Below are 16,042 nucleotides of genomic sequence, written 5' to 3'. Positions count from 1 at the left end.
GCCAGATCATGGCACTGTGCTAGCGTTGCCTAGGTTTGTGCAGCTGGCATTCTGATGCGCAAAAAATCATATAAATGCTACAGAGGGAAGTGTTCATTAGCTCAAAAAAATCCGTAACACTTTTTTAAACCCCTTACACTCTAAATCAGTTAGGGACAGGTATTCCTGGTATTGTTACAGAATTAACTCAGACATTCTAGAATTTCCTCTTGAAGCTGTAAATTAACACTATTTGCAGTATGGTAACAAAATTCTACCAGCACGTCCTGGCCTTGGCATTTGCTGTGAATGAGATCAACGAGGATCCCCACATCTTGACCAATGTCTCACTCGGCTTCCACATCTATGACAGTTACTATGATGAATGGATGACCTATCGGACCACTCTGGACCTGCTCTTCAAGTCACATCGATTTGTCCCCAACTACAAATGTGACACCCAGAAAAACCTCTTAGCCATCGCTTGGGGACTTGGTTCTGATACGTCTTCTCGTATGGCTGATGTTTTCAGTTTCTACAAAATACCACAGGTAGGATGTCTGTATGTGTTATGGAAGGGGGGGGGGATCTGTTCAGTTTGCATGTTAATAAGTAACACATTGGGGTAATACAGAAATGTTTGGCACATGTCCAGATCAAAGTGGGGCTCCTCTAAAGCAGACCAAATTGAATCTGAGTCAAGATTCAGAGGGACAGAAAGATATAGTATGCCTGCAAAAATTGAAACATTTCCGGCCAATTTCCACATATAAAGGAAATGTGTGTGTGTCGGGGGGATAGGTGGGGCTATAGTTTTATGACTGACAGCTCTAACCTCTGTAATTACACAGAATACTTTTACCAGCACTTTTCAATTGCTTTACGACTGCTCCAGTGTTCCCTTCCCTTTGCTGGGTTTCTCTCCAAGGAGAAAGAACATTATAAGAGTTTTGGGGGAGTCTATGTAATGTTGTGTACTTGTTGGGGAAATGTTGGATATTCAATTTTTTTTTTATTTCATTTCTATACCGCCCAATAGCCGAAGCTCTCTGGAATTTCTTCTGTCTCTACCATTGTATGCTTCACATCCATTTTCTACCCCTGTCCTATTCTACTTTTTATTACTTTGGTGTCAATTGATCAGAAAACTCACTGTTCAACCCCCCTATAGTCATCTGCATGTACTTAAGTAAAATAAGGTTGACTGCCTTCTCATATTTGCTTCAACATTTGGAAGACTTAATTCTCTCATAAGAGGCAAGTTAGAGTCAATTAAACTGTAGGTCAAATTCATGTGACAATAAAACAGCCTTGATTGGGTGGACAAATAACCTCAGAAATGGAGTCAGCTTAGCAAGATCCATATCTACTTACTTTCAGCAAGGAGGCTGTACCATATGTTTCAGATCATGTCTTGGGAATTTAACAAAGTCCAACTGCATAAATGATCATGTATACATTGAGACTTATCCTTACCCATCTCTAAAACATCTCCATTTAGCTCACATGCAGCTCAAGGTCCCCAGAGGTGAGAGACACAAGTGAGACGACTTCCATTTACCACATGGTCCCAAATGATGCCACCCAGTACATCGGGATTATACGGTTACTTCAAAACTTTGGATGGACATGGGTTGGCATCCTCGTTCTTGATAACAACAGTGGAGAACATTTCTTGAAGACCCTGGAGCCATTGCTCTCCAAAAATGGAATCTGTTCTGCCTTCACAGAAGCAATCCCACAAGTAGCCCATCTGGATAAATTGGGTGAGCTTTCGGATACACTCTCAACAATTTCTGCAACTTTCACATATAATGAAGTCAGTATATTTATTGTCTATGGAGAATCTTTGACAATTTCATGGCTGAGAACTCTTATGTTACTAAGAGATCCTAGAAATCAGGGAAACTCATCATGGAGAAAGGTGTGGATAACCACAGCTCAGATAGATTTCATATTAATGGGCCTTCAGAGGGGTTGGGATCTTGAGATGTTCCAAGGTGCCATTTCTTTTACAACTCACTCAAAGGATCTTCTCGCATTCAGGGAATTCCTTCTACTTATAAAGCCTGATTGGACTCAAGGAGATGATTTCCTCAAGTATTTCTGGGAGCAAGCATTTGACTGTTCCTTCCCTGACCCAGCAGTGCCAGAAAAGGCCGATGGGATGTGTACTGGAGAGGAGAGGCTGGAGAGTCTTCCTGGGCCTCACTTTGAAATGGACATGACTGGCCACAGCTACAGCATCTATAATGCTGTCTATGCTGTGGCTCATGCTTTGCATGCCATGATCTCATCCAGATCCAACTCCAGAGCAATGGTCGGGGGTAAAGTGCTTGACCTTCAAAATATGCAGCCTTGGCAGGTAAGCTCTCCATAAAAGATGCATTCATTGTAGTAAACAGAATAATTCACAGTCAGAATTCATCTAGCTTTTTACTCCAAGAATGACTGATGGATGAAGTTGTACATCACACTCATTGATGTTTTCTGGGTTTAAATTTCTTCCTATGATTTAATCATCATCATAATTTAAATCTTGATGTCCATAGTGATGCTTTGTCAGATGAAACTACATGAACAAAACCAGCAAAGAAAGATGAACTAATATGTTTTATCCCCTCCTCCCAGTTTTCCATCAGTAAACAAACTATCTAATATATTGTATTTACCCCATAATTCTCTTCATGCCATTTTCTCTTGCAACAAGCTCCACTCCTTTCTTCAAGGCATTTCATTTAACAACTCAGCTGGAGAAACAGTGTCCTTTAATTACCAAAGAGAAATAGCAGGTGGATTTGACATCATGAACTTGGTCACATTTCCAAACAACTCCTTCCAGAGAGTTAAAGTTGGAAGGGTGGAAGCGAATGTTCCTGAAGGAAAACAACTCATCATTGATGAGGGTCTTATTGTGTGGCACAGAAGTTTTAACCAGGTATGGATTTTGCAGTGTTCTTGGGGGACCTTCCCTTCTCCACGTAGTTCATTCAGCTGCATGACGTTTCCTTTGGAATCTATGATGAGACAACAATACCTTAGCAGGATCTAACATGCTGTCTGAGCTACACTCTGGGTTGCCTCCCCCAACATAACTAGCTGTTTCACTGCCCTGTTTTCTTACTCCTACCCCCCCACACACACACGTATGCACACACCCACACACTGATTGTGTTGATCACTGCCCCCCTCCACTTATCAGGTGGCAAGAAGGTACAAATGTGCCCCTTTCCTTTTTTATTTGGAAACTTTTACAGACATTGCTGGGTACACTGAGCAGTGAAGCTCCAGAATGCCCAACAACTTATATCAAATGATTTGGAGCAGGAAAGGAAAAGAAGCAGGTTTTTTCTTTCCTCCCAGTCTAATCACCCCCACCTCTTCCCCATCCTTTACCAGGAAGCTGTGGATACAGGCTGTGGTGACAGCTGTGGCAGAGGCTCAGGGGGCCTCAGCTGACAGCAGGATAGTCACTACACCCTTTGTGGATTTTCCACTAGTCATCTTGGAGCCAGGTTACCTGAAGGATCATGTCCTCCCATATGTAACTGCCCTGGCCCTAAGGTCAGCCTCAGAGGCCTTCCTCCAGGTGTCCCTGACAGATGAAGTGCCTACTAAGGAGAGGACCTTTTAGGTGGCTGTGGAATGCCCTTCCCAGAGAAGATCATCTGGTGCCTTCATGGTCTTTTCAGCACTAAGCAAAGACCATTTTTATTTTCCCACTCATTTTAGTCCTCCATTTTTGTTGCTTATACATATGTAGTTGCATTTTTAGATCTTTATACTGCTGCTGGCTTTTTACTTTTTACTCAGTGGGCATCAGGTGACAGCAGGATAGTCATAATAACACCTTTTGTGGATTTTTGAAGTGTCATTAAACATAGGGCAGGTGAGGTGAGGAGCAGAGGTCCAGTTCCACATGGTCATTCAGCTGTATGAAGTTTCCTTTGCAGCCTATGATCGCACTACAATGCTTTATCAGGAGTTGGCATACTGTTTGAGCTATCCTCTTGGGTGCCTGGCCTATACTCCCCTGGCTGTTTCACTGCCTTGATTTCTTAGTCCTGCCCACCCCCCTTCACACACACCAATTTTGTTGAACACTTTCCACCCCCACCAGTTATCAGGGGTATCATGTGCTCCATGGTCCATCTTTAGTGGTGCTACAAACCTTGGTACAATATGGATGCCCCAAATATCTATTTTCCTATTTTGAAAATAATGGTACGCTTCCTGTACAAATGACACATGATTAATCTTTCCCATAGCTACAAATTTAAAAAAGAAGAGGCAACACACACACACACACATACACACACGTATATACATTTCTTCTGTCATAATTCCTTTCATTTATATGCATAGGTGGTTCCACGTTCTTTGTGTAATGCACACTGCCACCCTGGTAGCCAGAAGAAAAGGAAGGAAGGGGAGAAGTTTTGCTGCTATGACTGTGTCCCATGCCCCAAAGGGAAGATTTCAAACAAAACGGGTAGGCTAAGTAGTATTCGATTTCTCAGTAATGCAGCCTTGATTGGAACTGTTGTTTCAGGGCCAAACTAAACCTCCACATGGGGGATCTCTGTGTGTTAGCTTTCTCTACTCTCTTGTAAGCACATGCAACCCAGATTTGGAGCAGGACCACGATGCTCCAGGAGAGAAGGATTTAAGCTTCCCTCCTCCACACTTATTTACCCACAAAATTCCACTCCTTCTTGCAGCTTTAAAAAACAAAACAAAAAAAGGATGGCAGCAGCATCAGTTGACCCAAATGGAGACTTAAACAAACAAACAAACATAAAACACCGAGAGAGGGGCTGGAATGCCTTGAATCTTAAATCCTCCTAGTTATTCTCCTGATCTGAACTGAGTTTGTAAACACTTGCGTGAACGTAGGGAGCTGGCATACATAGTTTCACTGTGTCTGCTTTAATGAACATTAAGTTTTGCCCTCAGATATTCAATTCTAAGTGATAAATTGCCATTGTTTGCTAGCCAGATGTGCAGTCATTTTTTATTTTTATTTTTTCAGTGGGAAAATGTGCCTCATTCATTCATAGTTATAGGAATTGCAATCACAATGTAACCACATGTAAACACATACATGTGTTTACGCAACTGAAACATGTTTTTCAGATCTCAAACTGAGAGTCATGGTGTGCTATGGGGAGATTAAATCATAGACCTCTATCAGACAGACATTAGTAATAGAACACAAATCAGGATTTAGATCAAAATAATGTGCATTTTATTGCAATGTATAAAAATATTGATCACTATGAGGTCTTGGTTAAACAACCCTGAAGTATGATTTCGATAAGCAGAACTTGAGCATGCAGCTCATATTCTTACAACTGTTGAGACACGAGGTGCAGGAAGAGGTAACACAGAATAAAAAGAGATCATAGAGGAGAGGTATGTATGTATATATGTATTTACAATATTTGTATGTTGTTGTTGTTGTTGTTCAGTCGTTCAGTCGTGTCCGACTCTTCGTGACCCCAATATTTGTATACCTGACCACATACAAAGATTTTGGAGTGGTGAACAGCAGATAGAATAGGAGAATAAAAACCATGTTAACATAATTACTATTTTTAAAAAGAAACAGAGATCTGACAAGCTGAGTCCTGATAAAACTGCAGTGAGTACCCAGAGGAAAACATATCAATGTTTTCAGGAATCACCCAAAGCAGCACAACATTGGCACTTGCCTGACCCGGAAAGGTAGTGAATTCCATAGGAAGGGGGCCAGCTCACGAGACTCTTCTCCTGCTGGACTCCAGTTGGGCCATAGCTCCATATGGAACCACCAGGAACATGCCCTCTGATGACCTCAGGGGCTGGGCAGGTTGGTAAGCGAGAAGTCCTGGCCCTGTAGTGAATAGGTAGCCAGTGCAGGTTCCTCAGGAAAAGAGTTGCATGCTGAAATGTGGCAGCTCCCGACAACAGCCAAGGTGCTGCATTGTGTACTAGCTCCTGCTCCTGGAGCAGCCTTAATGGCAGCCCCACATGCAGCACAGTGCAGTAAACCAGTCTTGAGGTTACTGATGCCTGTAAAACCCATCCAGGAGAGGCCATAGCTGGCAAACCACCTGAAGCTGGAAAGGCACTCTTACTGCCACAGCCACTCGGGCCTCCAGCAATGGCGACGGATCTAGAAATACCCACAAACGACAATCCTGAACTTTCAGAGGGAGTGCAACCCCATCCAGAACAGGCAATGAGCCTATCTCCTGGACCCGGGAACCACTCATCCATAGGGTTTCTGCCTTGCTAGGATTCAGCTTCAGTTTATTGGCCCTCATCCAGCACATTACTGAGTCTAGGCACTGATTCTGAACTTGCACAGCCTATCCTGATTCGGATGTCACAGGGAGATAGAGCTGCATGTCATAAGCACACTGATGGCATTTGGCTCCAAATCCCCTAATGACCACTTCCAGTGGCTTAATATGAAGGTTAAACAACATTGGGGAGAAGATGGAACCCCATAGCTCAATTGCCAAGGGTCTGAGGAATAATCACCCAATGCTACTGTGTGTAATTCACCTTATAGGTAGGACCGGAACCACTGTAATACAGTGCCTCCAATGCTCATCCCACTGGACTCCAACTGGGCCAGGAGGATACCATGGCTGATGGTATCAAAAGCCGATTAGAGGATGAGCAGAATTGACAGGGTTGCACTTTCTCTGTCCCTCTTGAGAAAGGTCATCCATCAGGGTGACCAAGGCTGATTGGGTCCTGCAACCAGATCCAAACCTAGACTGCCATGGGACGAGATAATATGTATCCTTCAAGAGTGCCTGAAATTGCTCTGCCACAACCCTCTCAAGTACCGTCCCTAAAAAAGGGATATTTGTGACTGGGCAGTAGTTATCTAGTATCACTGGGTCCAGAGTGGGCTTCTTCAGGAGTGGTTGCACTACTGCCTCCTTATGGACAGCATGGACCACCCCTTGCCAGAAAGAAGCATTTATCACTCCCTGGACCACCCACTCATACCCCCTCAGCTAGCTTTTATTAGCCGGGAGGGGCAGGGATCAAGAGGGCACATGGGTTGTCACATTGCTGCAAGCACCTTGTCCACATCGTCGAGTCGCAGCAAGAGGAACGGATCCCACAAAATCGGGGAGATGGTGGCATCAGACACCTCAGCTGGAACTGTGCTAACAACAGCATCGTTTGTTGCAGAGACAAGTGCTTTTGTCCTCAAAGTGTGATGCAAAAAAGTCACAGCAGGTCCTCAATGGGGTTAGGGCCCCATTTGCCGGGGAGGGTGTAAACAGCCTGCAGACCACCAGGGCTTCAAAGAATCAAAGCCAGAGGAGAGATTCAAAGCCAGACAACGATGTAGAAGGGCATTACGGAAACAAGGAGACACTTCAGTAAAGTGAGGCAGATTAGAGGCAGAGGTGATGTGGGGATCAGGGAATTATCTGATAGTGGAGAAAGGGAGAGAGAAGAGAGACGCAGAAAAGGAAGCAATCAGATCACAGGTGTTACTTCTCCTAGAAAAATGAGGCAAAAGTTTAATTCTGGTAAATCGTTCTCCTGACCAGGAAACAATTCTCTCATACCACAAGGGTGAACAAGGAATGTCTGAGACTGCCAGAATTCTTTGAACATCATATTGCTACTAACATCATGCTTGATGCCTGTTTGCATTCCTGATCACTGTTCATGATCACTGCTGAGTCTGCATGAATTGGGAAGTTGTGCAAATCAAGCAGCAATCAAATGGGAGCTCAGTGCAAGTTTCCACAAATTTGAGCAAATTTCCTCTACAAACTATAGCCGATCTGATACAGCCAAAGAGGAAATTTATGCAAATTAGTAAATTTGTGCAAATCGAACTGGGAATTGGGAATGAGAGGAATGCATGCACGTGTTCGAGAATGTACCATCATTTTGGTGGGAACACACATGGAGTCGTCTTCACAGCTTCGAACAGGGCATGCACACATTTTCCGCAAATGAAGCCAACATTCTTTTACATCCCCAACAATGGGGAATGATGGAGAACTTGGGCCAATGGATCCATGTAGGTCTCTTTAACTGGGTGCCTCAAGAGTCTTTAGAATGAGGGCTAGAGGAGGAGAATGCAAGTACTGCCAAGCTCTGAGCACCCTTGGAACCCTTATTACACCAAGAGCATAAATAATGTACATGAATACAGGAAGTGGGTGGGAATAGCCAGACAGAGTTGGACTGCTGAGATTGGTTCTAATTTCCACTCCCTCCATGAGTGTAAAGCAGAGTGCAAAAGGGTGGACAATTGGACAATTTGTTTCCATGGGCATGTTGGGTGGAGGCCTTTTACTTTTATTCATTCATTCATTTAGCACCTTTCTCATCAGCCCAATAGCTAATGTTCTCTTTTAGGGTCAGTCGCTGCTTTTAATGTGTTCATCAGTTGTTGCGATGTTTGATGTATGGAATTATTTTCTCCTCAGGCTCTCAGGTGCCCAATTCAGGAGGTAGCTTCAGACACTTGTTTAAGTCAGTGACTAGGAGATCAGGCCTCCAGTGCATGTACTGGAGGTCTCACACTTTTATGCATACTTGGAATACAAGGTGAGAGTCCCTCATACTGATACATTGGATTAGAGTTCAACAAGTAGATTTGGCAGGCTTCTTATGCTGCCTGCTCCTCAGCCTTCCTGGGGGGGTGAGGGGGGACATTTAGGGACAATCCACTAGGCAATGCTAAAAAGACAGCAAATCTGAGCTCCTCAGTAACAGAATCAATTCATGAGAATAGATGACAGCAAAAAAATAAAATGAAAATGAAAAAGAACAGATGTCCATATGGACATTCATGTTTTACTTGCCCATAAAACAGAGACACCGTGCCCAGTCTGACTGAAATTTTTCAGGACTGATGCCTTGGGAGGAGGATAGCAATTTCTATAAGAAACACAGAATGTATAGGCAGCAAAAGACAAGCTGGATCTTCCTTTAAACCAATATAACATATATTGGATTTTTTTTTTTTAAGGGCTCTAAAACAAGCATCTGAAATATCACAGCTGTGATGCCTGGGATGGCAGGAGTAGAATGCCTTCAAATGCTATGGCAATAGGTTCTGAAGCAGAGACATTACATGCAGGGTCCAAGTTTAATTTCAAAAGGAGCATGACTGACTCTTCTAGAGAAGGGTCTGGTCCAAACCACGAAGTTTGTCCAGCTCATGATCATATGAGATTGCGAGCTTTTTCAAAAGTATGCAATCTTGTCCCATGGATTGAAATGTGTTTGCATCGACTGTGTAAAAAGTAGGGCTGTGCATCGCTTTCATGCCGAATCAGAATACTGATGTGATTTGGGCTGCTTTGGGGGTGACTCTGTGAAAACTGAAGTGAATCAGACCAGCACCAAGGCAGTCCAAAGCGAAGGGGGTAAGCGCTGAAGCATTTCAGTCCGCCTCGGAGATCCGGAGCTATTCTGATGCCTTCTGCAGCCCAGACAGTCTGTCTCTCAATGTATCAACTTGTGAAAGATCAGAGAGGGGGCAGGGAGGAAGATGGAAGGGGGAAGGGGAGAGGAGGAGGAGTGAGTGAGCTCTTGAGAATGGCAACTATAGTTGCCAAATTAGGGCTGAACTTAGCCTAGCAGTCTCGAATAAGTGACAGTGGTGGAGGGGGGATACTATATATATCGGAGGCCAGCCTGCATCTGTTTCATTGTGTGAGAGGGGGGCGGTTAGAGTTGGTTAGAGAGAGCTTGTTAGAGTTGGTTATTTGGCTAGATCTCTGTGTTGTGTGTGTTGTACTGCAGCTTCCTTGGTTTCTTCTTTCCCACCCAGCCCTTTTCAATTCAAGTATTGCCTTTCTTTCTTTTCTAGATTTTTTTTTTAAAAAAACAAAATTTAAAAAGTAATTTACTTTTCTCCTTCCCTTGCTTTGTTCGTTTGCTTCCAAACCACAGCCACCCTTCTCAGTTCAACCATCTTATTAGTTTTCCCTTCCTTCCTTCCTTCCTTCCTTCCTTCCTTCCTTCCTTCCTTCCTTCCTCTTTCTCTTTCTTTCTCTCTCTCTCTCTCTCTCTCTCACTCACACACACACACACATGTATGAATGGTATTAATATATTGAAAAAGTTCTTCCCTTTTGTTGTTCTTGTCCCCCTTCTCAATTCTTGTATTTCCTCCTTTCCCATTTTTGAACTCTATATCTCCCCCACAAAAAAAAATTAAAAACCCTTTTCTTTGCATGTACGTAGGGATGGCGGAGAATTTCTCCACGAATCTTCAGGAGGCCAAATGCCAACGCATTCGGCCCCCCGAAATTGGTGGGGAAATTCTCCACTGGCCCCCCGCCCCCCCTGGGATGGGACTTACCGTGGCCGAATGTCCCTCTTGGCGGCTGGTCCCGGTGGCGTTTTGGCGGCGTTTCGGCGGGGGCGGCGGCCGGTCTCCCGACTGGCTGCCGCCACTGCCATTGCAAAAAAAAAAGTAAAGTAAAAAAAAAACACACACACCCATGATAGGCTACGTAATGATTTATGTAGCCTATCACGGCTAGATTTCCAAAGTCAGCCGTGATAGGCTACGTAAATCGTCACGTAGCCTATCACGGGTGACTTTGAAAAAAAAAAAAGTGCGTATGCAAATGGCGGTGGCCCATGGGTGCCACCATTTGCGTTCCTTATTTTGGCATGTCTAGTCTATGTAAACATTAACGTAGACTACGGCGAAAATAAGGGAACACTATTTGCGTTGCCCTTATTTTCGCCGTAGTCTACGTAAATCTTTACGTAGACTACGTGTCAAAATAAGGAACGCAAATGGCGGTCCCCATGGGGTGCCGCTATTTGCGTACGTGCTTTTTTTTTCCCCCCAAAGTCACCCATGATAGGCTATGTGACGATTTACATAGCCTATCACGGCTGACTTTGGAAATCTAGCTGTGATAGGCTACGTAAATCGTTACGTAACCTATCACGGGTGGGTGTGTTTTTGTTTTTACTTTTTTTTCACGGCCGGGTAGACGGGGCGCTCCTACCCGGCCTGAATTTCGGCCGGGTGAGGCGGGGCGCCTCCCTCCTTTGCCTGAACTTCAGGGGGAGAACCGAAGCGCCTCCCCCCACCGTGAAACAAGCTTCAAGAACAGGTAAGGGACTTTCATCCATCCCTACATGGACGTGTAGGTAGTTCTGTATTTGCTTATCTTTTGCCTCCTCCCCATGTGTGTGTGTGTGTTTGTGTATGTGTGTGGACATGCTTGTGTTGTGGTCAAGCAAATATTCTCTGGGAAAGCACCACGCACAAGTCCACATCTCAAAATAGAGTGGGCAAAGCACTACACACATTAACATATATTATTTAAATGTGATACCACACTGCGTGGCAAAGAAAGCCCAATATGACACATCTTCAGGGTCTTGGCCTGGGGGCTGCGCATTTCCCGGATTTCATGGCCTTCAACCAGTGGAAAGTTATAGCTCTTTGCTTTGAGAGTTTTTGGTGAAAAATGCACATAACACAAAAACTACTCTGCCAGCCTACCAGCCAGCCTGTTTTCCCAGGTAACGTGTATTCCATTCAGCCAAAGAGAGCCTGAGCTCATTCACTGTGAAGCTGAATAGGAAAGTAGTACTAGGGGAGAGGGGTTATTTGCACTTCAAAGAAACCTACAGCAGAGATCAGGGATAGTGACCTCTTCCTAGCCGCTTCAACGCTTACCTTCTCCATTCCATTCCATTTATTATGTAGTGGGCCATAGGCCATTCACATATACAAATCAACTAAACAACTAAAAGATATTAGGGCAGATACAACATGAGGTCAAATCTAAAATGGTTAGAACTAAGATATATGCACAGTATATTATTCAGAATTCATTTAAAGTTATTGAAATATACTGCTTCCACATTGAAATGGATAATTATTATCTGGAAATTAAGACAGCTAAAAGACCATTAAAACAAGGTATCCCCAAAACAGTCAACTGCATTATTGTCAGAAATGAATTTCGCATGAATTTTCGATGCTGTCAAAGCAAAGAGATGGACCTTGTGAGTTACAGTGGGATCTATATCAGACAAAAGATCGGATCTTTTATCTGGAACAATATTACAGTACAGAGAAGACAAAATAAAACCCAGAAATTCAGACCTTGGTTCAGAGTATAAAGGGCAGGACAGCAAATAATGTGGTCTCTGGAGCATCACAAATACATAAACGTTGAGCCAGAGGGATGTGAGAATATCTGACATCAATCATTGCTCTTAGCATAGTTTGAAAACGAAAAGCCGTAAAAACTTGCCCAAGTTTTGGGAAAGTAAGCTTTGTCAAATTGGCAGCTCTTTGGTGGTCATATTTGTAAAGTCTGTCCCGTGTTGACAATTTTGAATTCTTAATAGCCTGTCTGTCCAGGGAAACACTGTAACCAAAGATACATTCACTGTGTCGCCCCTGCAGTGGGCACTGAACTCTTAGGTTAGAAGTGTTTGTTTCTCAAGCACAGCTACCTGCAGCTTTAAGGTAAACAAATTCTGCTTCTCAGGCACATCAGTGATAAGACATTCTCATCATTACCAAGGAATGTTCTGAGAAGGCTGTTATCAGCCCTTTGAATCATCTTCACATGCTCAGAGGCTTCCTAGCAAGGGAATTGCACCAATAATGAACTTAAGCAAGCATTATGGATCTCTAGGCCCCTCTAACACTATAAATGACTTGACTATGCTCCTGGGCCAATACATTCACAAAGCCTCTCTTTTCAGTTCAGAGTAGGGATGGCAGAGAATTCCGCCACGGATTCCAGAATGGCCTCCTGCCCCCCGCCCCCCTGCGGAATCCCCTGGGATGGCACTTACCTGGGGCGGATGCAGCAGATGCAGCGGCAGCGGTTCCGGTGGCGGCGGCTCCGGTGGCTGGTCTCCTGGCCGGCCGAGGCCGGGCTGCTGCAGCTGCCATTGACTTCTTTGCAGCTGTGATAAGCTACGTAAGAATTTACATAGCCTATCATGGCTATCCTCCCCCCAAAAAACCAGTGTATGCAAATGGTGGCAGCTACAGCGGCCGCCATTTGTGTTCCCTATTTTTCACCATTCTAGCCTAGTGCCTCCCCCCCCCCCCCCGCAGCGGCTGCCCCAACCGGAACCAGGTAAAGGATTCGTACATCCCTAGTTCAGAGTACAAAATGCATCAATTGAGGTGAAATAGGATTGCAATAAATTGCAATATCTTGTAATATCTTGAGCTCCAGAATGTACAATATAACAGCTGTTCACAACAGAATTTCAGCAGAACCCGGGCAGAAGATTCTTTTAAAGTTCTCGAATAATAAATCAAGGCACAGAAGATATGAGCTCTAATGGAGGACATATGTAAAAGTTTTCTAAGAAATCTATTTTGAAGGGCCTCCAATTTGACCATTAGAGAATCATTCCAACCCCAAACTGCGGCCGCATATAAAACTTGGGCAATTACCTTACTCTGAAAAATGGAGGGGTGGAGGAGGGGGGATCTGCATCTGCCAATGATCAGATGACAGAGCAGATGAAGCCCAATAATCTGCAAAACACAAACAGAGCAGATTGTTCAAGATCCTTACATCTCCTGCTGCTACTCTATGTAGATATGGTGTGTTTAGTGCGGCTTACATAGGATTTTGCTCTGTGGAGCAGTTATTCATTTTAGATAAACCATTTTAAATATGAGTAGTCCTGTTGGTAGTGATTTAAGATTTTATTGACCAAGCAAAAACACTACTACACAATTTTGAACTTTGAATAGAAATGATAATGAAAGTCAAAATCGTTGCTGACAAGACCATATTTAATAAGGAAGGAGGAGGAGAAAAGGAAGGAGTAGGGACAATGGGAAGAACCAATTCAGATTGTTTTGAACAATTCAGAACAATGGGAAGGAACAATTTAAAGCAGAACTCCAAACAAAGCAAAAGAATATAAAAAGAGGGGGGGTGATAGTGTCCAAGACATTGGTGAATTAGCACTAGTGAGTGCTTAGGGTGTCTCAAGAGAATGGTTTCAGCAGAGTCCGTTCAACAGAGTCCTGTGCTAGAATAGAGCTGTAGGCTTCAGCTGGCCACTCTCTAGCCTGAAATCTGTTGCTGGATGAATGCTGTGTCCAGTATTAGACTACTGTTCTCTCCTCCACTCTTTTCCATTTGGCACTTCACTCATTCACTCATTCCCCTGTGGTTTCCCCATCCCCTTTCTCTCTGAAATTTTCTGTTCTCCCTCACCAAAAACTCTCTCATAACAGCTCCCAAGGGTTAAAGGGATGTTCTGTAGGGCCTACACTTAACATGGTTACATAAAGTGAGCAGGTATTCACTCAGCCAGATGTACATTCATTCAGTCCATCCAGATAAAGCTGCAGACTCAATATGTACCCTGGATTATAAAGAATTCTAGTACCCAAGACAAATCATGTATGATAATGTATATACAGATGGTCACAACTATTGGAATGAGTCACATGCAGAGTGAATGTATGTGCAGAGCAATGTGTGACCATCTCTGTGCTTGAACATGATGCCTGATTGGCTTCATCAAATCTCACAAGATGTTGACAATAGTTACATAGAAATAGGGAAATAAGTTTCCATAAATATTCTGAAACATATTCTACAATTAGCCTCAAACATTTTATTCGTCATACTGGGGTCAGCTCCCACTGGATCTTTGGGACCAAGTAAAGTGTACTCATGCCAGGCAGTATTGCTAAGCATAAACACAATGGAGGGAATATTAAAATGCATTTTCATATGGCCACTCATATGCTTGGAACCAGATGTCAGAAGTCAGCATGAGCAACAACATCTTCATGGGAGGCAGAGTGAGAGTAGCCCATCAGTTGAAGTGGTGCTGAAATGGGGCCTCTTTCTGGTTTTTTAGATATGGATGAGTGTTTCAAGTGCCCGGACCATCAATATCCAAGCAAGGATCAAGATCAATGCATTCCTAAGGCTATCAGTTTTCTATCTTATGAAGAACCTCTAGGGGTCAGTTTAGCCTCAGTTGCTGTTTTGTTTTCTTTGATCACGACCTTGGTGCTTGGCATTTTTATTAAACACAGAGATACCCCCATCGTCAAAGCCAACAACCGAGACCTCACCTACACCCTCCTCATCTCTCTCTTGCTTTCTTTCATCTCTTCTTTGCTATTCCTTGGCCAACCTGGGAAAGTCACCTGCCTTCTCCGACAACCAACTTTTGGCATCATCTTTTCAGTGGCTGTATCTTGTGTGTTGGCCAAAACCATCACTGTGGTTGTAGCTTTCATGGCTACCAGACCAGGGTCTTACATGAAGAAGTGGGTAGGAAAAAGACTGGCCAACTGTATTGTCCTGTGTTGCTCACTTTTTCAAGCAAGTATTTGCACTGTGTGGCTGGCAAAGTCTCCTCCATTCCCTGATGTAGACATGCACTCAGGAAATGGAGAAATCATTGTCCAATGTTATGAAGGGTCAGTGACCCTGTTTTATGGTGTCCTCAGCTACATGGGCCTCTTGGCCATCACCAGCTTCATTGTGGCATTCTTGGCCCGCAAGTTACCGGACAGTTTCAATGAAGCCAAATTTATTACATTCAGCATGTTGGTGTTTTGCAGTGTGTGGGTCTCCTTTGTTCCCACTTACCTGAGCACAAGAGGAAAAGACATGGTGGCTGTGGAGATCTTCTCCATCTTGTGCTCCAGTGCTGGATTACTGGGTTGCATCTTTTCCCCCAAATGCTACATCATTCTGCTGAGACCTGAGTTGAACAACAGGAAGCAATTAATGAGACAAAAGTACTAAAGGATCTGTGTAGTGTTCTTGTATCACAATGTCATCTTGGTGGTAGGATGAATTTAGGGGCAAAGGGTTCGTGATAAGATTAACTATATAATACGTACATCATTCCCCACTGAATTCCTGATGCTGCTCACCTCAGCAATGTCCTTTCTCAGCTCTAGGTGTTTTGTACTACAGGAGCCACGTTCAGTACAATATGACATAGGAGAGATTATGATGAAAGAAATGAACTGAAACAGAATTATGATGAGAACAGGATGAAATAGAACAGAATTGAAGGGTGTTCAGAT

The 16,042-nt window shown here is 43.7% G+C and overlaps 1 protein-coding gene across 1 annotated transcript; it reads left to right on the top strand.

Moving 5' to 3' along the window:
• Positions 1 to 239: 239 nt before the first annotated feature.
• Positions 240 to 15,755, top strand: LOC146342965 (vomeronasal type-2 receptor 26-like). The gene is made up of 5 exons (XM_084808102.1): positions 240 to 541; positions 1,513 to 2,344; positions 2,690 to 2,917; positions 4,345 to 4,471; positions 14,854 to 15,755. Exons 1-5 carry the CDS (start codon positions 240 to 242, stop codon positions 15,753 to 15,755), a joined length of 2,391 nt encoding a protein of 796 aa, XP_084664228.1.
• Positions 15,756 to 16,042: the final 287 nt, after the last annotated feature.

This window comes from Heloderma suspectum, chromosome 6 (assembly GCF_057233095.1).
Source record: "Heloderma suspectum isolate Gila_16-S chromosome 6, 16-S_ref, whole genome shotgun sequence".
Classification (NCBI taxonomy): Eukaryota; Metazoa; Chordata; class Lepidosauria; order Squamata; family Helodermatidae; genus Heloderma; species Heloderma suspectum.
The sequence above is the reverse complement of the archived record's forward strand: the minus strand, read 5'-3'. Positions and strand labels throughout refer to the sequence as shown.